Source organism: Abramis brama (assembly GCF_963993115.1).
Source record: "Abramis brama genome assembly, chromosome: 21".
Taxonomy (NCBI): domain Eukaryota; kingdom Metazoa; phylum Chordata; class Actinopteri; order Cypriniformes; family Leuciscidae; genus Abramis; species Abramis brama.
This window is the reverse complement of record NC_139983.1, coordinates 16,059,934-16,084,216: the sequence shown is the minus strand read 5'-3', so window position 1 is coordinate 16,084,216 and position 24,283 is coordinate 16,059,934. Positions and strand designations below refer to the sequence as shown.

At 36.9% G+C, this 24,283-nt stretch overlaps 1 protein-coding gene and 1 long non-coding RNA gene across 2 annotated transcripts in view; one reads left to right on the top strand and one right to left on the bottom strand.

Annotated features, from left to right (window-relative positions):
* The window catches only part of LOC311072101, a 114,580-nt gene extending 100,692 nt beyond the window's left edge, over nt 1-13,888 (bottom strand). The window contains exon 1 of the long non-coding RNA XR_014603973.1: nt 13,865-13,888. This is a non-coding gene — a long non-coding RNA (uncharacterized lncRNA). The remainder of the gene's footprint in view (nt 1-13,864) is intronic.
* Nucleotides 13,889-14,419: 531 nt separating this feature from the next.
* On the top strand, nt 14,420-23,847 carry galcb (galactosylceramidase b). The gene is made up of 17 exons (XM_084097177.1): nt 14,420-14,637; nt 14,752-14,820; nt 14,909-14,972; nt 15,049-15,162; nt 15,293-15,432; nt 16,328-16,366; nt 17,133-17,263; nt 17,429-17,584; nt 17,692-17,816; nt 17,945-18,072; nt 19,473-19,562; nt 19,646-19,735; nt 19,945-20,089; nt 20,200-20,383; nt 22,827-22,990; nt 23,082-23,158; nt 23,316-23,847. The coding sequence occupies exons 1-17, from the start codon at nt 14,497-14,499 to the stop codon at nt 23,460-23,462; spliced, it is 2,004 nt and encodes a 667-aa protein (XP_083953303.1). The 5' UTR covers nt 14,420-14,496; the 3' UTR covers nt 23,463-23,847.
* The last annotated feature ends 436 nt before the right edge of the window (nt 23,848-24,283 follow it).

The window sequence follows — 24,283 nt, the reverse complement described above, 5'->3', positions numbered from 1 at the left end:
AGACCAGTTCTATTAAAGACTTGATTACCTTAAAGAATTATTCGACATCCAGATAATAATAATTAAAAAAAAAAAATCCAAATAAAATAAAGCACAATACTATAATTTGGACAAGTAGCTTATAAAAATGCATCGTTCCATTTTAAAGTCCAGTCATGCATGTATCTAAAGCCAAAAAAACATGGACTTAGTCTGAATAAGCCTGTTAGTGAATATGTCACGGTAATCAACATGCATTTAAATGCCACATGGAGCACAAAAACTGTTATTCTGTAAAACATGAGGTTGAGGTGAGTCAAACAAGTCAGAGCATTCAGTGTACAGTCAAAAAAATACCACTGTCCCTTGAGTAAAGCACTGTTTTAATCACTCAAATGACCTTTGATAATAGATGCTTACAGTCTCACATTTGCCCTTAACTCCTCTCAAGTGCAACAAGTCATACTGAGATGTCTCTTCTGGCAGTCAGAATGTTCAGTTTTAATTAGTAACAGATATCGCCCTCACAAATATCCAGCATTCCAATTTTCCACAAGAGTGTTTCTCTATCGGCAAAAAACGGCCTTGCAGACAGAAAGAGCTGCAGAGCGCAATGGAGATTGCTCATATATGTGTATCAGAACATCGGCTCTCGGGACTTCAAATAAAACGGGTCATGTCAAGAAAGGGAAACCATTTTAACACATAAAAGCTAGATTGTTTCATTTGTAAACAGGCGATGATGCCAATAAAGCAGGCTAATGTGATCTATAGACGTTAAATGTTTATGTGTACGGTGCTCTGATGGCTATATTCCTTCTGAACGGTTTGATTGTGGCGATAAAAAACAGTCATCTTTTTTCTTTTTTCTTTTTTTTTTTTAAAGTTAAGTGAGCCCGGGGAAAACACTAAATCTGCCATTTTGGTTTGAGCTGAATTTCAAAAGGAAGAAAAAACATTAACTTGAATTTGCACTTGCTAGCTCTTTTGTAGTCTTATAAACGTTTTTTTGGACTATCAAATTAGAATGAAGCACAGGAATAAAATGAACAACTGCTGCATGCAAATGAGCTAAAGATGCTAAAAAGGCTGCTGTACTTTGTATGTTTATGATTTTTCCTCAAGTCATTTGTAGCGCATGAAGGCTGCTAATGTTTATTCAATATAAAAATGCTTCAAAATTCCCAGAGTTCATTCTTTAAAATGTTGTAAGCCATGCAAGGTTGATTCTTATACTGCAACAGGGATAGGAATATATACACACATCTCAAATCTCAAATCAAAATAGTCTATTGGCTGGTTTCACAGCTTCTTGTTTCAAGGCCCAGACTAAAAAATGCATGTTTGAGCTGTTTTAAATTAAAAGTATATATATAAAAGTATAATTTAAATATGTCAGTGCCATTGATTTGTCTCAAGATGTACATCAGTAATGTTTTTTTTCTAAGGCACATTTATAAAAGCTCCTTAAATGTCCTAATTAAACTAAGGCCTAATTCTGGCTTAACCTAAGACCTGTCTGTGAAACCAGGCCCACGTGTTAGATTTGAGGTTATCTTGCTTAGTGTACTCTTAAACATTTACTCCATGCACTTTATACATTTAAAATATAACATTAAATATATATATATATATATATATATATATATATATATATATATATATATATATATATATATATATATATAAAATTTATATATAAATGTAGTCATTCATTTAGTCACAAAAGTTGAGATAACTTCTTTTATTTTGTCAGTTCAAATACATTGAACAATTCAATTGGATAAACACAGTAAATTACATTTAGTTTAGTTTATAAAAATAATAATAATAAAAAAAAGATTAGTTTAGTCATTCTCTTCCAGAAAAAAAGACTAAATATTGAAGACATTCCAGCACGATTTCTGTCCATCAAAAGCTCTCTAGAATGAGAACAGAGATGAGACAGAGATTTGCAAGTAGCAAATTGCGTTTTGTGTCTGATGTTACTATTAAAATGAAATGGCTTGCAAAGTCATTTCATGCTCTCTCAACTGTATTCCTTCATCTTCAATTACTGTCATTTAAAAACACTGTTTGTCAGTTTGTTTGCATGTTTGTTCATTTTGTGAGAAAATCCCATGCAACAGCCAATACTTTCAGCAGGATAAATGCCAGTAGCTTTAAAATCCCCAACAAGCCCACATGATTATATCGTTTTGGTGCCGGCATTGATTCATCAGCCTGCGACTCACATTGATCCATTATAGAAAGCGGCTCTGATGATTTGACCTCATCAACAGCTCTGCTCATTTGAGGGGACAAATTATAATATGGTAGCAAAAAAGGTTTTATGGATTTAAAGAGGACCTATCATGCTTTTTTTCTTTTTCAACCTTCTTTAGTGTGTAATGTTGCAGTTTATGCTTGAAAAAGGTTTGCAAAGTTACAAAACACAAAGTTTAGAAATGTTTTAATGACCATAAAGTAAACACCTTGAATAGACTTCAGTGCACAAAAATAACAAGAGTAAAAATATTTTTATAATAGGATAATACATAAAAAAAACACATAACAGATATGCATAATTTAAAATGTAAAAAAAAAAAAATCTTCATAATATTCTTGATCTACGGAAGAGGATTAGGGCCAGGCAATAATAAAAAAAATAAAACCATCTCGAGATTAAAGTCATTATAATGCGAGATTAAACTCGTTAAATTTCGAGAAAAAAAGTCGAAATACAATCTTGAGAATAAACTCATTAAATATTGAGAATAAAGTCGTTGTGTTTCGAGGAAAAACGCGTTAAATTTCGAGAAAAAAGTCGAAATACAATCTTGAGAATAAACTCATTACATTTCGAGAATAAAGTCGTTGTGTTTCGAGAAAAAAACTCGTAAAATTTCGAGAAAAAAACTCGAAATACAATATTGAGAATAAACTCATTAAATTTCGAGAATAAAGTCGTTGTGTTTCGAGAAAAAAACTTGTTAAATTTCGAGAAAAAAGTCGAAGTAATTGTGAGAATAAACTCCATAGAGGACATGGCAGAGTTAGATCACTTAGTCAATCTATATTTTTGACTTTCTTTCAGTAACAAAGAATAGAACATGGTCTAGGTCGGCTAGGTGTTTTTAGAAGAAAGAATCAGTCCAATTTGTGCGATGTACTCGCTTTTGTCCAACATGAAATTCATTGAGGTTTCGTGGTTTCCCAGGATACCATAAGACGCATTATTAAACTGTTGATTCTCAAGGTGTGGAATTTTGAGAAGACGCCAGTACACTTGCGCTGGCCCAAATACACTCTGGCATATGGACAGCTATGATAAATTAAAACCGTACAGCATTGCCATTAATGGCTGTATAGATGGTTACAGTCGTTACATTCTGTGGATGGAGGCGTACACAACCAACAACGATTAATAATGCGTCTTATGGTATCCTGGGAAACCACGAAACCTCGATGAGGTTGATATCAGTAGGCTATGCAATGAACACTGATCGAATGCGTTATTCTTTACATTTCATTTCGACTTTTTTTCTCGAAACACAATGACTTTATTCTCGAAATTTAATGAGTTTATTCTCAAGATTGTATTTCGAGTTTTTTTCTCGAAATTTAACGAGTTTTTTCTTGCAACACAACGACTTTATTCTCGATATTTAATGAGTTTATTCTCGAGATTGTATTTCAACTTTTTTTCTCGAAATTTAACGAGTTTTTTCTCGAAACACAACGACTTTATTCTCGATATTTAATGAGTTTATTCTCAAGATTGTATTTCGACGTTTTTTCTCGAAATTTAACGAGTTTTTTCTCGCAACACAACGACTTTATTCTCGATATTTAATGAGTTTATTCTCAAGATTGTATTTCGACTTTTTTTCTCGAAATTTAACGAGTTTAATCTCGCATTATAATGACTTTAATCTCGAGATGGTTTTATTTTTTTATTATTGCCTGGCCCTAATCCTCTTCCGTATTGATCACAATCTTGATCATGAAAAAAAAAAAAAAAAGACTACACTGTAAAAATCTCTACTCCTTATATTTTGTTTTTCTTTTTTGCATGGGCTTTTACTTCACAAAAGTTGAGAACTTATTTTATTTTGTCAGTTCAAATACATTGAACAATTCAACTGGATAAACACAGTAAATTACATTTAGTTTAGTTTATAAAAATAATAATAAAAGATTTTTTTTTTTTGACTTTTTTTTTTTCTCTTCACTTACAATCTCTGGACGGTTACAGCACAATGGCAATTTTGACTTTACAAAAAAATCTAAATGATTGATTAAATATTTTACATTATAATTATGAACATGTTCATAGGTGAGTCATGACTCATGTCACCATTGTGTGTATTTTCAGGCGCATTTGCATACACATTAAACATCTAACCTACTCTCAAATCTTATTCTTTCTGCACAGCATGTGCTGTCGCATTGTTTTCTTTTGTTATTTTCAGTTATTGCGGATGAATGATACATCCGTGTAAACTGCCAATCATAATGTCAGTTGTAATCGTCCTTGTCATAAGCGTGGTTCAGCAATGTCAATCAAATTCACATTTCCTGGTGTAACCGTGACAAATCATGTGTACGACTGAGAGGTCTGATCCTCAGCAGACTCCAGCGGCACAATGAAGAAACCACTTCTAACCTGATATCCACATAGACACGCTTCTGTCCCCTTCAACACCTGACAGATAATATGTCATCATTTTTATAGATACGGAGAGTGGCGAGACTCTATGTCCAGGGGCACATTGTGTATTTACACCCCTGGGTTGAGGTTGAATGGTGTCTGCACTGCTCCGACACTGGCCATATGGACACTTTTAGACGGTGGTGCCCCTGAGGCATCATCTGCCTTGTATCCTGAAGCACTTTACAACAAAAATAAGAGGAAATCGAATGCCAGTTTGGTGTTTTTGGCTGCCTCCTGTGGTGCTGTGCCACTAGTTAGAAATCAATAGCCGACTAAACATCCTCGTCAAGCAGCAATCATAACAACCTATAATGGAAAGGTTAAGAAATGCCCAGCGAGCTTGTCAGCATTGAAAAAAAAAAAAAAAAAACTGGCAGCTGTGGTTTCCAGAAATTTACCATAACAAATATGGCAGTGACAAAGTTTTTACAGATTTAAAGTGGACCTATTATGCTTTTTTACATTTTCAACCTTCTTTAGTGTGTAATGTTGATGGTTGATCATGCAAAAGGCCTGCAAAGTTGCAAAACAAAAAAAGCCCACTATATTCAGCGCTATATCTATATCTTTCTGAGCTCCCTGAAATGTCTTGAGTGAAGTTTTCTTCCGGGAACGTACAGGTCACAGTATCCCTCGTTTAAATATTCCTGCCCAAGGCATATACAAAATTAAAAAAGGGCCAGGTTGACTCGCATTAGTAGCATGTTGAAACTTGCACAACGTCATATGCACAAATACAAAACAACATCATGTTAACACACGACTCTAAAGTAATGCAACAAACATTCATTTTAAAGCAAGAGAGAGAGAGAGAGAGAGATGATTAACAGCTTGAATTCCTCCTTTCAGCACAGGTCAATACACCTCTTTTGGATTCACAACATGTTAAGGTCAAGAGGGAGCACAGATAAGCATATTATTGCTAAATAGGAAATGTCAATACAAGCCATGGCTGTTTTTTTTAATGATCCTCTCAGAGATTCTAAAGGGCCGATAAATGACTGGTGATGGGTGGTAAATCCTGTCTATAGTAAACACTCCGGCTTAGCAGGTCCTACACTCATCTCTCTTTATCCAGGTTTCATAATTTATTGATAGAAAAACTTGCATCCGTTCTCCATAAGCCATCTGTAAATTGGAAGTCTGCCTCTCATAAAACGATCTGTTGATACACGTATCTATTGCATTCTGTGGTGCGCATTCAAGCGTTACATGAGGGAGTTTTACTCCCTTAACTTATTCTGAAATACTGATGTACTAATGATTAGTTTATACCATATGAATATCAACAAAACCCATACAAACTATAAAAGTTTAAGAGCAGGTAAAGTCTGGTACCTGTTCAAAGCCAAAAGTGTTTTAAAGTACATAATCTCATACTTTCCTCTTAACCCAGACTGATTACATTAATTCAGATTCTTCAATGTATTCATGGCACGTTTATATATTAGCACTGGGTAGTAAAATGATTTACGTAATCATGATCAATGAGGGCTATTCTGATAGAACATCCCTCTTGGCATAAGGATGAAGGTGGAATAAGTTCAAGCAGTTTTCAGAGGAAAACTATCCATCACAGCTTATGTCTTTGGAGAAGCAAAATTATGCAATGCTATCCAAACAGCCTGGAAATCAATTATTTTGCAAATATCTGTCAACATGGTCTTTGGCTCATTAAGATCAAGAGCACAATTACACACTTTAAAAAAAAATATTTAAACACCATTAGAAAAAGATATACACTGTTGTTCAAAAGTGGTAATGCTACAAAATATTTATATTTCAAATAAATGCTGTTCTTTTAAACTTTTTATATTTATCAAAGAATCCTTAAAAAAGGATCATGTGACATTGAAGACTGGAGCAATGGCTCCTGGAAATTCAGCTTTGCAATGAAATAAATACATAAGATTTTTAAAAGTTTATTTAAAAAAAGTTTTTAAATTTTAATAATAATAATTCACAATTACTGTTTTTTGATAGTTGCAGCCTTAGTGAGCATAAGAGACATAAGAGTTTTCTTTCAAAAACATAACACAATCTTACCGACCCCAAATGTTGAATGGTAGTGTTAAAAAAAATAGGGGAGGCTATATGCCATAAATGTCAGGGATATTTGTTACATTTTTATTGGGGGAAGTTGTCACATGCATTTCATATTTTTTCAATTTTATAACATTTTATTTTATACGATTCCAAAACAATGAATTTAATACTTTCTCCAATTTCTGCTTTTCTGTGAATTACTTTGAGTTTCATAATTGTTTAAATGTTAAATTATTCAACTTTGCTAAATATCCAATAATTGTCTGTTTAATGGTGGTTTCCATTGTAAGAATTAACTTACAACATATACTTTGACAACATGTCCCACTGTTCCCTTTCAGTCGAGAACGTCAGACGTAGTCGACGTCGACTGAATGGGATCACGCTAGGGAGCCAATTGTCTTCGAGCGTGCGAGCACGAGCAAATGAAAATTTGCGTGCGTGATCTGCATCACACTCTCCGCCCCGCGGAGCAAGTATAAATACGGAAGTGGATGCACACACTAGTTGCTTTTTGGAGCCGTTCGATGGTGTCTGAAGAGTGTTTTGAGTATATTCTACGAGCGAGTGTGTCGGTGTCTTCTGGAAAGACTCTCCCAGTGCTGGTGGTTTCTACAGCGTGGTGCAGCGGTGGTCACGAGCTTTGAGCTCTCAACTGCTGTTTTAACAGCAACAAAGTTATTGTTTGTTTGTGTGTTGACGGTTGGTTGAGGGCGAGAAAGTGAGTGCTTCACTGTCTCAGTTTGCTGAGATAAGTGTTGCTGCGGTCATTCCCTGTGTGCTCCGGCACTGGTGACGGCGTCTTTTTCAAGATGCCATTCCATCTGTCCCCCTCTGACGGTGTCTGACAGTGTCTTGCGGGAATATGACCATCTCAGCGTTTAGGTCGAGACTCGCTTTCATTTGCGAAGGTGCAGTCCCCATCCCCAGGCCCCACTCTAGTGTTGCTTCCGGGTTACCTTCCCGGAAGAAGCCTCGAGTGCCGTCTGGATTGGGTGACCTGAGGATTACGGTGATCCGTAGGGGTAATCCACCCGGCAAAGCCCCGTGGATCCCTCCCTCCTCTCTCACGCCGCAGCCGGTGGAGGCCTCCGATGAGCGCGCTGGTCCCACTGTAGTGGACCGACCAGCCGTCTCTTTCGGTGCCCCTCCAGAGGACAGGATGTCTATCGCAGCATCGGAAGGGGAGCTGGCCTCTGGAGATGACGACCCGGCTGCGCTACCTCCCTCTGGGAGACCAGCATTGCCCGAGCCGGATCCAGAGATGTCAGCTATGCTGAAAAAGGCCGCCGAGGCGGTAGGGCTCGTGTGGAATGAACCACCGTGTCCCGAGCCGTCTCGGTTGAATGATTGGTTTCTCGGAGCGGCCTGGTCTGGTTCTCAGCCCGCCGCTCCGGTGCCATTCTTTCCTGAAGTGCATGAGGAGTTGACGAAGGCATGGATGGCACCTTTCTCTGCCAGAAACCGCCTGAGTAGCTCCTCCCCCCTCACTACCCTTGATGGAGGAGCGGCTAAGGGATATGAGGTGATCCCTCCGGTGGAGCGGTCAATCACGATGCAGCTGTGTCCGGCGACCGCTGCCTCCTGGAGGGGGAATCCTCGTCTCCCCTCTAAGGCCTGTAAGTTCTCGTCCGCTCTGACGGAGGGAATGGAGGACATAGTCCCTTTGCCACTATAGCAGGACCACTGCTGACCGAGCTCAAACGGCTCCTCAGCGTAAAGCAACTAGTGCGTGCATCCACTTCCGTATTTATACCCGCTCCGCGGGGCGGAGAGTGTGATGCAGATCACGTTTGCAAAATTTTCATTTGCTCGTGCTCGCACGCTCGAAGACAATTGGCTCCCTAGCGTGATCCCATTCAGTCGACGTCGACTACGTCCTCCGTTCCCTCCTTCAGGGAACGGTGGGTTGCATACGCAACCAGGACGTTCTCTTGTGTAATGGGCCATAATTGTTGAAATGTTATATAGCTTTTTTTTTGTGCAAACATCTATACAGAAATGTATAGTACTTGCTTCAAGAAAGTAAGTAAATAAATAAATCACCTTCAAGGTTGGTGCTAAATCTTTGCACTGTAAGTAATGACATGTATAGAAGTTAGTTTTCAAAACAACCAACAAAATGTCTTCTATAGTTAACTAACTAACCCACGCAGAGTGAAAACTCTGAGAGGCAATGAGTGAAAAGAGGAAGTGAGGTTTGTGGCTTGACAGTGCCTCCAGAGTCATAAACACTCAAGGTTGTCGGCCTTACACAGAGATGAATGCACTCAGGTCCACTTCACTAATGAAAGAAGTCATGACTATTCTTGAATGAAATATATAAACACACACACAAAACAACACACAACAGCTGCACACATGTACACACCCAAACACAAAAAGTCACATAAACACCAGAAGCTATCAAATTAATTTCTGAAGCAGTGCAGTTTAAATCTGAATCCCTTCTGCAGTCCTGACCTGCTGCCAATGTATATTTAATCAAGATGAATGACCTTTTTTGCAGTCTTTGTGTTTTCTGCAGCCCGACCAATGAAATGCATGGCCTTAGCTTTAAGTGATTGCTTCTGGAAGGCGAGGGAGCGGATTCATTCATTTCAGGACATTGAAATGTTTTCGCAAACATGGATTCACTGTCGTGGTAAGAAGATTATCGCGGTAACCATTTGAACCAGTAATGTAAAGAAGGTTGAGATATGTCTGAGGAATCATTCTGCTTATAAGCTTTAAGGCATTAAACATGAAACAGAAGAACATCCGAATATAGCCGGGTGTTTATGCATGCTATTACATGTTTGGATAAATGTAGCATATTCCTCTACTACCCTGTCAGGGTTTATTTAATGAAAAAGACTGGCAGACATTCTGTTATCCAGTTTATTACATGGTTTCTCAACAAATAAATAAATACATGGACATGAAATATTGATTTGAGTTGAAATTATTTTATAGTCTTACCTGTACGGATTATAATACAGAGTCGTGAAAGTATTGCCTGTTTCAGTTACCTGACTGAGCAGACTAATGGTGGGTTTAAGCCATACCGGAAAGATCGCTTTACGAGTTGAAAACACGAGCGCCACCACAAAGTCAAAATAATGAGTGGGGAAATCTGAACTTTTTTTTTTTTAAGCCCTGATTTTCCGAGTTAGGGGCCTGTTAGTAAGAACATATGGTGCACACATGCGGCGTTTGTTTTGACGGTGAATTTGTTTTGTTTTTTCATTTACAGTAAAACTAGCTAAATTGCAAAATACAACAGCATTGTACGATTACAATAGAATATATAACCTTCATAAATTGAACAAAAACATAAAAATGCAAAAGCACACCTAATGCACAGTCTTTAGGTCTATTTATCATTCTGTAGAAGTAGATTAAAAAAATCTTGCTGAAGGTACATTGCCATCTTGCCCCATCCAAAGTGACTTGAACACACCTGACATTGTAATTACGACTTCCCAACTCATAAATATCAACTTTCCATTAGGAATTGAACGCACCATGATTTTTTGTACAACTTCCAATTCATTAGCAACTAAATAAATAACTAGAAGAATAACAAAGTGCAGTAAATGGTAAAACTATTTGTGCTACAAACCAGTGGGTTTCTAATTACAGATTCTAAATACATTAAAGGCACACTATGCAAGATTTGTACCTTAATATAACAGCTTCGAAATCATTTCAATGGTAAATGAACTCGTAGTATGGCGAATCATCCCGATAGCAAACCAGTGGGGGGATGACGCCGCTGGCAAAACCAGCAATGCAGGTTTGAGAGGTGGCGCCCCGACAAATCTCGCGAGAATCACGACTTGCTTTACGGCACAACGTCATATACATCAGCAACATATGAAGCAGCCTCTATGAAAGACACTAGCGCGCATTTCAGACGTGAATCATGGCAGAGTCGACGAAGAAAACGAAGAAAGCGCGGTCGGGAGAGTGCAGAGACGGCTCTGCGTGAGTGGTATTTATGACAGTAACGTTAAATACAAGTACTCCACAGCGACTCTACGGGGCACTGTTTGAGAAAAACGGAAACTGCTTAGTGTGCCTTTAAAAGAAGAAATACCAGTTTGCAATATCAAGCAGCATAACAAGCAGTATACAGTTAAAAAGAACTGGAGGTGGATGACAACAGAAGCCAGAGACATTCGATTTACAAATGGCCACGTTCACACTTGCATTAAAAATAAGGTGGACACATCATTGTCATGGGAGACAGTAAATATTAGGAAATATCTGACCTCTGAATACCCACTGACCAATCAAAATCAAGCATTCCAGTGCTTATATCATTCCTCTTGCAGTCCCTATGCATTTAGCAATCCATTCTAAAGATATTCCAGTCACATCCTATGCCATAGGGAAAACAAGAGGGACATGACCAGATCTCTGAACCAAGTCATAGGCTCTTGTGTGGACACCTATGCACTTCCTATTGTCTCTCAATGCTCAATATAGTGCAATTTCACACCATGTCAGATAGATTACCCATGTGCATATTATAAAAATATGGGAAGGTATTTCTATAACATTTCTATACAAAGCCTTTTGCTATTGTCTACATTCAATTGAGCTCCACACAGTCAAAAAGGAGATAAGGGTCGGTCTTTCAAAGCTGTATTCATGTAGATGCACAGAAAGGTAACGACCCGAAGGGGAAAATGTGCCAAGAATACATAACCACATAAGCAAAGAATAAAAAAAATAAAAAGACAAATAGGCCTAAGTGCCAGTGTGAGCACAGAAAAGACGTCAGGCTGACATTAAAACATTTATTCATATTTCAAGTGTAAACTGCTTCTCTCTCTCACAACTTGCATTACTTGCATGCAGGGTCAGGCAATAAATTGTTGACCAACTGTGTAATGCATCAATGTCTGACTTGAAATGCTCAAAGAGATCAAGTCAACTCTCTCTGGAATAAAGAATAACCTGCTTTCTTCTGCAACCCTGTTGCCATTAACATTTGAAAAGGGCATGGAGAAAGAATAAAACACCAAAAAAAAAAAGAGGCGAAGAACGGATGCAAGCGAGGTCACGGCGGTGATTTAAGAGCCATGTACACCTTCATGCTGCTAAAATTACACGGCAGAGGCTTTTTATTTTTGCACCATGATGTCAAACAGATGAGACATAAACAAACGCCCCCTACAACATGCTGAAGTAATAGTCATCTACACCCAACAAATCTGAGGTTCAGTGTTGTCCTGGAAAATTACCACAAGTAAATAAACAACAAAAATGTATGTATTTCACTGTATAAGATAAGCCAAGTGCCAAATGCATACATGTGATGCTTTTATTTCCCAATACAATTTATTTTTGTTCTGTTGGTATTTATTCATTTTGCTCGGAATCTGTGCTGATGTGAATATATCAATTATGATTTGATCTAATGTAATGGCATTTACACTTTTAGGTGTCCAGCTATTTTGGGGTCACATTAAAAAAGCCATTTAGAACCTAAAATCCATTGCAATCATTTCTGATCTAGAAATGTTTAAATTTGGCCTTGTGTCATACAATTAACAGCACCTGTTCTCTAACTGTTGAGGAAAGTCATTGTAAGTACTTCCCAACTCATCACTGGATAATTAAGCTTCCCCTTTGCTTATGCAACAAAAGTTTTTGTCCTCTTCTTTCAGATATTCCCAGCAGGATAACATTGTCTGAGCAAATTAAAGGAACCCCTGGTGTAATTAGGGAGCTTGACGCCAATCCTAAAATGAAGACGCAGGTTGGAGGAAGCCCATGGCACTGTCTGTGTAATCTCAGTTACATTGCTTGTAATTGTAAATGGCCTACTAAAAAAGAAAAAAAGAAAAAAAAGAAAAAAAATCAATTGTGAGTCACTTCTGCCCCCTTGTGGTTAGACCTTGCATTGGATGTATTAACTTGATAGATGATTTGTCTTCATATAAAAAGGTAAAAATTATACGTTTAAGAATAAATATACCCTCATATATAGTCTATAGTTAGACATCTAAAAGAAAAAAGGCATTTTCACACAACTGAAGGCAGCATAAACAGTATTTCAATATTGAAATATATAAATATCTATAATCAACTACATGCTTTAAGACAACAACAACATTCAATTGCTATTGTCATTTTGCTACCTAAAAAAGATAAAATGGTTAATCTCTAGAAATAAAACTGTGCAGCTATTTTTTCCCTCCCTACATTGTTATCAGATAGAAGCTCATATTTCTAAGATATCAAACCATCAATCAATAAACCAAAATCCTATCTCTGATGACCTTGCTATTCCTTACCCCCAGAGAATACTGATAAATGAGGTACAGATTGTAGGAGTTTAAAAATCAAATATAAGTAATCAATGTATGCTTCCAATTGTATTATAAGCCTCCACAAGAGAATGCTGTAAATAAAGTAGTCTGTAAAGCTGACTTGGCAGCTCCACAAACCTGAGAAAATTCATACCATCTATGAGAAATCCTTTCGCATCTCATCCGCAATGAAAACGTAGAATGAAAAATGAAATGGTTTATGAAAGATGACATGTCCTGTTTGGATGCTATGAAAGAAAGAAACTGAATATTAAACTTAAACCATGCTTTTCTCTCCACTGAAATTGTTTCCAAAATAAATTGAGGTATGACCACATCACAATGGCTCCATCACAATGCCAGAGATAATGATGCCTTTACCAATGGCTTACAATGATACAGAAAAACATATTACAGACACCATGTCACAAGAAGGAAGTCCACAGGTGAATCTTCAACCTGCTAAGTACATATATTTTTCATCAAAATCGACCACAGTTGTATAGAATTCCAATATCCAGTTAAGCCATCATCTGACATCAAGCATTATTGTATAGGCTACATTTTCTGTTCATATGCTGATCGACTTTGATGAAAAAAAGTGTGAACCCAGGGGAAGCATTCACCATGAAACAGAATGGCTTTACTGTCATCCACATGTCTATGTAACCACAACAAACCCTCAAAAAGAGAACATTTTGATTCAACATGCTTCTTTTGACAATTTGATAACAATTAGCATAACAATGTCTGTATTTATTTTCAAATAGGACTGCTTTACAGTGACAGAACAACTAATACCACAAAACATCACAGGAATCCATCCATCGCTACTTACAGACGCTGAAACTGTTGATTGTTGTTTTCCCACCAAAATGATGTCACTTCCTGGAAGACGGTCTTTTAATAATTAAAGGGATATTGCAAACGAGACAACTCGGATAAAAGGTGGTAAGAAAGCGTGATTTATTTAAAACGGAAGAATGAAGAAACCTGGAATATATCTTAATAAATGTCAGTTTGTCATCTTAGAAATGTGCAGAGAACCAGGAAACATGGCAGACATAACATCAAAAACATTTCTTCAAACAAAATTAGGCCGATTTAAGATTAACCCAAATTAAGTTGCACTAAAAGTTGCACTAACTGTGTTCAAAAACTACAATCTTTTCATCTTTAAAAATAATGAGTATTATATTGTTATCTAATAGGCCAATATTAACATGACGGAGACATGAAAATGTACATATAGCAGAAATGACTTATTTCTAAAAGCAGATCTAACAAATATTATCATTTTGTTTTGTTTTTTTTCCCCGCGATAAGCCGCGCCTCTGTAGATGACGCACGGCCACTGTGACCAATGACGCTTGAGAGGGGCGTAGTTATGGGCGTGGTTCGGCTCATCACAGCACCGCCTCACGGAACATGCAAGTCAGCTGATAATGTTACAGGAACGCACGAGATAGAATGAACGTAGAAAAACAGTGTTTTGTGTTTTTTAGTATTTTTCTCTGTATCAGTGTTTGTTTAGGCGAGGACTACGATTTAGATGATACATCTGGTTTAGGACGATCGTTTGATGGCATTGGTGGTTTAAGCGGTGGTGGGGTGAGTGTTTTACTTTAGTGCGCTTCCTTTCTCAGAGCTTCTAAAGTGCTTAGTTAGTGAAACTTAACAAAAAACGCTAACGTCTGTGTGAAAACCGATGTGTTTAACTTGCAGGCAACCTCGCGTTTACTTGTCAATTATGCAGAACCATATCGGAGTCAGATACTAGACTACCTGTTCAAGGTGTGTTTGCTTTGAAAGGAATCTAATCAGGCTACATTTTATGTAATATTATGTCTATATTTACGTTATGTCAATGTGTATTTAACAGCCTAAATTTGGAGCCTCATTACAAATACTGAAGGTTGAAATTGGAGGCGATGCTCAGACTACAGGTACAGTTTTAAAACCTCTAATCGTGAAGGTGTGTTTGCAATATCCAAATGACCTATGTAATGTAATGATTAACAGATGGAACCGAGCCCTCACACATGCACTATGAAGACGATGAGAATTACTTTAGAGGATATGAATGGTGGCTTATGAGGGAAGCTAAGAAGAGGAATCCAAACATCACCCTCATAGGTAAAAATGACCTATTGTTCAAACAGGGAAAACATGCACAAATACTTCTAATGCTTATGCACATTCAATCCAAAATTGCATTTTGTTTTGTATTTACCTTTAATATATATATATTTTTTTTAATCAACAGGTCTGCCATGGGCCTTTCCAGGATGGGTTGGAAATGGTGAAAACTGGCCTTATGGTTTCCCTGATATCACTGCCTCTTATGTGGTGTCATGGATTCATGGGGCCAAGCAGTACCATAACTTGGATATTGATTATGTCGGGGTAAATGCATCTCATATATTCCAAAACATTTCTGTGGCCGTATTCCTAATTTTTATTTATTTATTTATACAGGTAAGTTGACTGAGAACAAGTTCTCATTTACAGCAACGACCTGTGTAGGTCACACAGAAAAAAAGAGAAATACAGCCAGAAGTGCAATATACAGTAAAACAAGCTAAATAAATTAAAAGCAATTAAAAGGAAAACAAAAACAATCACAGGAAACAAACACAATCAGTAATAAAATGATCCTTAAGCAGACGTCTAAAATGCCGTAAAGGCATCAGATCATCCAGTTTAAAAGTACATTGTAATTCATTCCAAGTGTGAGGGGCAGAAAAACTGAAAGCAGTTCTACCCAATTCAGAGGAGATCTGTAGTAATAGCCATCCCTGAGCTCTGGTCTGATAACCAGACCTTCTAACAGCTGAAAGTGAATTAATATAAGATGGAAGTTTGTGCAAAAGAGCTTTGTACACAAAAAGTGCAAAATGCATTTCTCTACGAGATTTTAAGGGCAGCCAATTTACTTTCTGATAAAGTGTACAATGATGGGTACTAAACCTGTCCCCTGTAATAAAACGAATGGCACTATGATATACAGCATCGAGAGGTTTTAGAACAGAAGCAGAGGCATGCATATAGATTGTGTCTCCATAATCAATGACAGGTAAAAAAAGTGGATTCAACAATTTGTTTTCTATTATTTAGAGTCAAACAAGATTTGTTTCTATAAAAGAAACCCATTCTAACTCTCAGTTTCTTTACCAACTCATCAACATGCGTTTTAAATGAGAGCCTGTCATCAATCCAGATCCCCAAATATTTATAAACATGAACACGGTCAATAGAGGCACCATCCAATGTGCTAATCTGAATTTTTTTGTTTGTACAGATATGGAATGAAAGGCATTTTGACAGTAAGTACATAAAGGTAAGTACTGTCAACAATGTCAGAGTCATAATAAACTATTTTCATAAAAAAATGTGTTTTATTTTGTTACATTTAATATTTTTAGGTGCCTGCATTGTGGCTTCCTAAGTTCCTATTCTGTTGCTCCCCTCGGAATGACATGGTTAAGCAATAGCTTGTTTATGCTAATATAATATTTTCTGCAGATTTGAACAAGGTTTGCTGTTCAAGTTCTGTGGGAAAATTTATATGTAGTTCATCTGAATATAACAGTTGTAGACTCAAACCTACATTGTAATATTACAACAATTTGTATTTCAAATGAATGCTATACTTTTGGATGTTCTATTCATTAAAGAATCACAAAATTATCAGAATTATATTAAGCACCACAACTGTTTTCAACATTGCTAATAATAAGAAATGTTTCTTAAGCCCCAAATCAGCATATTATAATGATTTCTGAAGGATTATGTGACATTGAAGACTGGAATACTAACTGCTGAAAATTCAGTTTTGCCATGGCTTTTACATTTTCGCCATAAATTACACTTTTAAATATATATGAAAAAAAAAGTTGTAATAATATTTCACAATATTACTGTTTTGCTGCATTAATAAATGTTGCCTTGGTGAGCAGAAGAGACTCAATAAATTAAACAACCTGATAGACCCTAAACCTTTGAAAGGTGGAATCATGGTGCCTGTTTTATTATTATCTGTTATTATTATATACTGCATATGAAATATACAAGTCAGAAATTACTTTCTCTGCCTTGTTTACTAGCTTTTACGATATACACTGGATAAAAGTGGTTTGGAGAGAGTTAAAATCATTGCCAGTGATAACCTCTGGGAGCCGATCACCTCTGTTATAATTGCTGACAAAGAGCTACAAGATGCTGTTGAAGTCTTAGGGTATGATACTTTTTTTTTTTTTTTTAATTAATGATTACTTGTTAAAATATACACATCCCATTTTTAAAGATGAATGAATGGAAATAAAATATACTAGCATGACATGTCAATAAATGTGAAGAATGGTGATGTAAGATCTTGCTGTTGGAATTGTTTGACTGACAGGGTTCATTACCCTGGAACCAACACTGTGCCCAAAGCCCTGAAGACTGGGAAAAAACTGTGGTCCTCTGAAGATTACAGTACCTTTAATGACAACGTTGGCGGAGGCTGCTGGGCCCGAATTCTCAACCAGAACTACGTCAATGGCAAAATGACAGCGTATGACAACTCTGATAAAGACATTTAGCATTTCCCTTTTTATCATACATTCATTTCACAGAGTGCATTTGACAATTGGAAAAGCAATAGTTTGTGTTCTCTTACAGGACCATATCTTGGAACCTCCTTGCTAGTTATTATGAGGACCTTCCCTTTGGAAGGGATGGACTAATGACTGCAATGGCGCCATGGAGTGGAAACTATGTTGTTGAGTCCCCTATTTGGATAACAGGTATTATCCAAACACCTGTGTATTTTTATGCACTCTAGATATACATTAATTTTATATGCATCATGTAAGATCATATAGATCATGTGTGATGCAACTAACAAAGTATCTGATTCATAAAATCCTATAAGCCCACACTACCCAGTTTACTGAGCCTGGCTGGACGTACCTGCAGACAGTGGGACACTTCACACATGGTGGGAGTTATGTTGCATTGACTGATGAGAGAGGAAATCTAACAATAATCACTGAAACTATGGTGAGACTTTAAAAAATTGACCTTCTAATCAGTTAGCATAACATACACTACTGTTCAAATTTTATTTTATTTTTTTAAAGGTTTTTGAAAAAAGTCTATTTGCTCTCCAAGGCTGCATACAATGCTATGCATAAGTTTAGACACCCATGCTAAAGTTGACTAAAAAGAGGAATAAAAAATCATCTTTTGGAAATTGAACTTAATGCCTTAATTAAAAAAATTAGGAAAAATCCAACCTTTAAGGACACCAATTTTCTTTGTGAATGAATAATGTATCGTAAATAAATAAATGTTTTTCCTTAAAATACAGGGTGCATAAGTTGGGACACCCCTATGTTAAATTCCCATAGAGGCAGGCAGATTTTTATTTTTAAAGGCCAGTTACTTCATGGATCCAGGATACTATGCATCCTGATAAAGTTCCCTTGGCCTTTGGAATTAAAATAGCCCCACATCATCACATAGCCTTCACCATACCTAGAGATTGGCATGGTTTTATTTCAGTTAGCCTAATAGCTGGTTTGATTTGCATTGAGAGATGATCTTATGGAAAGTACTCCATGCTAATCTCTAGGTGTGGTGAAGGCTATGTGATGATGTGGGGCTATTTTAATTCCAAAGGCCAAGGGAACTTTATCAGGATGCATAGTATCCTGGATCCATGAAGTAACTGGCCTTTAAAAATAAAAATCTGCCTGCCTCTATGGGAATTTCACATAGGGGTGTCCAGACTTATGCACCCTGTATTTTAAGGAAGAACATTTATTTATTTGCGATACATTATTCATTCACAAAGAAAATTGGTGTCCTTAAAGGATGGATTGTTCCTAATTTTTTTAATTAAGGCATTAAGTTCAATTTCCAAAAGATGATTTTTTATTCCTCTTTTTAGTCAACTTTAGCATGGGTGTCTAAACTTATGCATAGCACTGTATATTTGATTAGAAATACAGTAAAAATAGTAATATTGTGATATATTATACATTTAAGTTAACTATTTTCAATTTTAATATATTTTATATTCAAATTATATTATTATTTTCTTATAAAATTATATTCCTGTGATGGCAAAGCTGAATTTTCAGCATAATTTCTCCAGTCGTCACATGATCCTTCAGAAATCATTCTAATATGCCGATTTGTCGCTCAAGAAACATTTATTCTTATTATCAATATTTCATATTTTGTGGATGAATAGAAAGTCAAATATAAATATTTTCTAATAATATAAATGTTTTATTGTCACTTTTGATCAATTTAATGCATCCTTGCTGAATATAAGTATTAATTAAAAAAGAAAAATCTTACTGACCCCAAACTTGTGAACAGTAGTGCACGTCTTAATGGTTTTTATATTTGTATGTAAACATATTATTCTATTTTTTCGGGGGGTTTTTTAGACCCATGACCACTCTGTGTGTATAAGACCTCCTCTGCTTCCCTATAATGTCACGGCCCAGAATGCAACATTCCATCTGAAAGGGACTTTTGTAAGTGCTGTTTGATGTGGTTTAAATGAGTTTATTATGGACTAAATGAATTTATGGTAATATATGGAATAACTTTTTAACAGGCTTCGATCAGTGAACTGCAGGTGTGGCATTCAAAGTTTGATTTCAAGACGGACAAGACAGTCCTCTTCCAAAATCTCAAGCCTATTAAAGTAAGTACATACACAAAATCAAGAAAATTAAAGAATTGTCTCATGATATAACCTCTTTACAAACAGTAGGCTATAAGGGTGTGTTTTTGATTTTGCCTGGGTTCTTAAAAAATACTAGGTTCAGTAGATTGATTTTTCTAATAATTATTTACGGATGTGTGTTAATGACATCTAATGTAATATTTCTGTGTGAATTGTGAATGCTGTAGGTAATTGAGGGGTCTTTCAGCATTGAGCTTGATGTTGACGAGGTATACACATTTACTACTGTAACAAACGGTCAGAGAGGGAGTTACCCAGATCCTCCACCCTCTGCTCCCTTTCCTAAAAATTACAAAGATGATTTTGATACCCGTAAGTAGCTTTGTTGTAATTTTTTCCCCTTTTTAAAATTATTTTTCACATGCTTTTCACACAACAGTCTGTGTAACTCTAACAACTGGAACTTTGGCTTCCTATCTCAGCTGGAAATCCATATTTCTCAGAGGCTCCAAACTTTGCAGATCAGACAGGGGTCTTCGAATACTTCACGAACCTGACGGATCCTGGACCTCATGTTTTCACTCTGCGACAGGTGGTCACTCAGCGTCCAGTGACCTGGGTTGCAGATGCTGATCAGACAATAAGTGTTATTGGTGATTATAAATGGTAAGAGCAGTGTTAAATATGGTTTGCATAACATTTGTCAGGATTTTATGACTATCATGTACAGGGCCGTCCCCAGCGCGAGTTAGAGAAAGCGGACTAGCGCAGGGCCCAGTGTGATCACACGGCCCTGATTATGTACACTACCGTTCAAAAGTATGGGGTCAGTTAGATTTACTTCTATTCAGCAAGGATGCATTAAAATGAGCAAAAGAAACAGTAAACACATTAAATGACACTAAAGACTGGAGTAATGGCTGCTTAAAATTCTGCTTTGTCATGACAGGAATATACTACATAAAATAGAAAACAGTATTTTAAATGGTATTAATATTTCAAAATATAACTGGTTTACTGTATTTTTGATCATATAAATGCAGCCTTGGTGAGCATAAGAGACCTATTTAAAAAAAAATTGTTACTGACTCAGCTTTAAAATGCTAGTGTACTTGTGTGAATTAAGAAAATAATAATTAGAAAATCATCTTTATATTAGAAAAAAAAGGATAATTTACGTAATTCGATTCTATTGATGAACTTTATACAGTTATTGAACTGAACTGAACTTTACAGCAGAATTTAATTCTGTTTGCATCACTGATGATTATTTTCCTGTTCATCACTAGCCCTTTCACACATACAGTCTTTACTGGTAAATTACCGGTAAGAGATCATGTGTGAACAAGACCATTTAAAAAATACTGGTAAATTGACCCTTCGCTAAGCCACGCCCGAAAACCGCCACAGGCCAATCGTGGCTTAGCAACTGTAACTAGGCGCGGGAGGTCTGGCAAGCTTTCGAGCGAGAGGGAAACATGCCGCGTTGTGCGTATGGATTGTGCAAATCTGATACCCGGTATCCTAAAATTTTGGACGGGGTGGTGGATTTTGTTCCCTTCCCGAAACCTAAAACCCAAGGGGAGAAATGCCGGGCGTCATCTTCATTTATATAGCGCTTTTAACAATGTAGATTGTTCCAAAGCAGCTTTACATTGATAATAGGAAATTAAAAGTAAAGTGTTTTGGCTTTATAGCAGCTCTAGAATAAAGTTATTGTCCAGCTCGTGGATCAAGCAGTGTGATTAAAGGCAAGACGGAGGCTCACTGACATAATTTAACGGTACTTAAAAATATATTTCAGCATTTTGTTAATCGACGGCCAAACTAGTAACGTTACCCCAATCCGATCGCGACTCTCCCGGTGTTAGTTCTAGTAAGTAAAAGGTAGTTAGTAAAAGGAGGGAACATCAGGGGGCTTGCCGGAGATCTCCAAGGAAAAGTTTGGTATGCAAACTTAATCAGTTCATAACAGTAGTCACTATGTGACCCACGACGTGTGAGCAGTAACGTTAGCCTGGCGCACTACAAATATAAGCGGGAGAATGTTATCATTGCAAAGTGGTCAGGCTAATGTCTTGTGTTTATTCCACGATACATATGGATAAGCTGTTTGATTTATAAATATTAGAATATTTTCACATTTCACTTACCCTGCTGTGCATGCACATAGCTGTTCCTCAATTTGTGTGTTTCCCATTTGAATGCTCAGCGTATGAGGCGGCTGCTGCTTGCGCTGAGACCTAACGTTATAGACTTTAGCTTCAATTTTGATGAAATTATTCTCTAATCGTTTGCATATTATGTCGTGGATATAGCCCTCGAATGCATACTGCAGTCTTGTTCTCTCAAATTTTCACCTGTCCGCTAAAAATGACTAATTATCTCCTTAGGAATGTCTGAAACCAGATCATACATACTGTAATAGACGTGCCAGGCGCAAAAGCTTGACAGGCGTAGCAACAGTAACTAAGGAGGGCGGGGCTTAGCGAAGGGTCAATTGGTCGGTGTTTAAAATCTGCTGCAATCGATGGAAACAGTCTGTAAGTGTGTTTAGTCAGTCTTAGAATATTTCAGCTAGTCGTTAAGTGGGTACCCGGCATTACCGGTAAAAAGCCGGAAGGCCATGCTTGTGTGAACAGCATATTTGTGTATTTATTGGTAAAGTCATTCTGGCAATTTTACGGTTATTTACTGGGATTGCTGTGTGAAAGGGGCTACTCTGTAACAATGTTCAAATTCAGGGAAGAAAGATCCGGGAACCGGCAAACATTCAACATAACTATATTCACAAAATAAACATAAGTAACAAAACAAGAGTAAAGCATAATATAAATAATATGTAACATATAAACGTAATATGACACAACATAAATGTCCCAGGCCTGGTTCTTTCTCATCTTCCACTGTCGTCACTCCTCCTCTTATCCTTCTGGAGCTCCTCCGTGGGACTCGAGACCGGAGTGGCGCACAGGTGGCGCTCATTAACACTTGCGCCACCGGCCTCGCCACACACCGTAAAGCTGCTTTGAAACTATGTACTGTATAAAGCTATATAAATTGAGGTGACTTGACTTATTAACAGCTCTGTGTATTTTACGATTATCAGGCATGACCTAATGGTGTCATGCGACGTGTACATGGAGGCTGTGCACACTGGTGGAGTCTTCATTGCTGTCAGAGTGGATAAAGGTGGAGGAGTCGTCCGAAGTACAAAGGGAATCTTTTTCTGGGTGTATGCAGATGGCACCTACAAAGTCACCAATGACCTCAGTAAGCATCTGAAAAATAAAAGTTTGTATCTTCCCCTACTGCTGTAAGTTTGACTAGGCCAGGTCATGTATCCAAAACCTTTGTTTGACAGGTGGAATGACAGTTCTTGCTGAGGGACAGTCTGGAACTAGAGCGCGGGTATGGTACACACTGACCCTTACAGTTAAGGTTTGTTATATTATATTGAAATGTTCCTATACATATTAATTGCTGAGTTTTTCCTCTTAAAAAATTTTAAGTCTTGATTCTCATTTCACCGTACTGTTGGATTTGCACTTTTTCATAAATAAACGCAGCCGATCGGTTATTTCTTCTCTGTTTTTAGGGAAACTATGCATCAGCAGACCTCAATGGCTACGCTCTCTGGAATAATGCAGTGCTCTGGGAGCCACGACATGGATGGGCGGCCATAGGCACTAGTTCTTTTGAACTTGCACAGTTTGATAATTTTGCTATAGAGGCTTTAGCCTGATCTTTTTTGGTTTGCCATTGTTGTGACACTGTAAAACAAGTAGACTGGAAACACATTTTCTTGTACCTGACTAATGTGATTATGAAGAGATTTAATGAGTTTTTCATTTTTAAGATTTCAGTTATGCAGCCATAACCAATGTGTCTTATTAATAATAATAATAATAATATATAATTTAAACCACTGGTGTGATTCAGAATATCTGAAAATTAACAATATTGTGTCTACCAAGGATCTTCCCCATCTGCGGGTAAATCAGATGATTCATCATCTAGCTTTGACCAGATAATGACCACAAATGACCAGCATGATCAATCATGCACAATATCAGTGCTTCATTGTGAATATACCAAAAAATAAAATATAACTAGAGCATTTCAGCGTAGCAACCCTGGTCTGCTTGTATTCTTCAGTGATCTGCTCTGCTCAATGTTTTAAACCATGCCATCTTCTGACACCCATTGGATGTTAAAATTCTTCAATAGAAGGTTGACAAGAAAAGAATGTTTGCTGAATAAAGGGGAAAAAAAATATCATAGTTGATTCAAAACCACAAATGTAAAATATTGATGATCTTCTCTGTAGAATGTCAGAACAATATTGACATTGATTCTTACTGTCAGCTCCCGTATGAGATATATCTCTTCTAAAAGTTTCTCCTGGTCCAAGCATGATGTTATGCCTTGAGGAAGATTTCCTTGCATGCAGTCACAGAACCATTCACTTTCAAAACAGACAAACAAACAAAATAAATAATTGTAATAATATGGACAGCAAATGACAATCAATGCAAGACCTTTTTTTTTTTTTTTACCGCTTAG

What these genes read in the sequence shown, in the direction of transcription:
- galcb (XM_084097177.1), top strand. Translation starts at nt 14,497, where the DNA reads ATGAACGTAGAAAAACAGTGTTTTGTGTTTTTTAGTATTTTTCTCTGT. An exon ending in GTGGTTTAAGCGGTGGTGGG is followed by an intron (nt 14,638 to 14,751) that starts GTGAGTGTTTTA and finishes TTTAACTTGCAG; the next exon opens with GCAACCTCGCGTTTACTTGT. An exon ending in GTTATTGGTGATTATAAATG is followed by an intron (nt 20,384 to 22,826) that starts GTAAGAGCAGTG and finishes TACGATTATCAG; the next exon opens with GCATGACCTAATGGTGTCAT.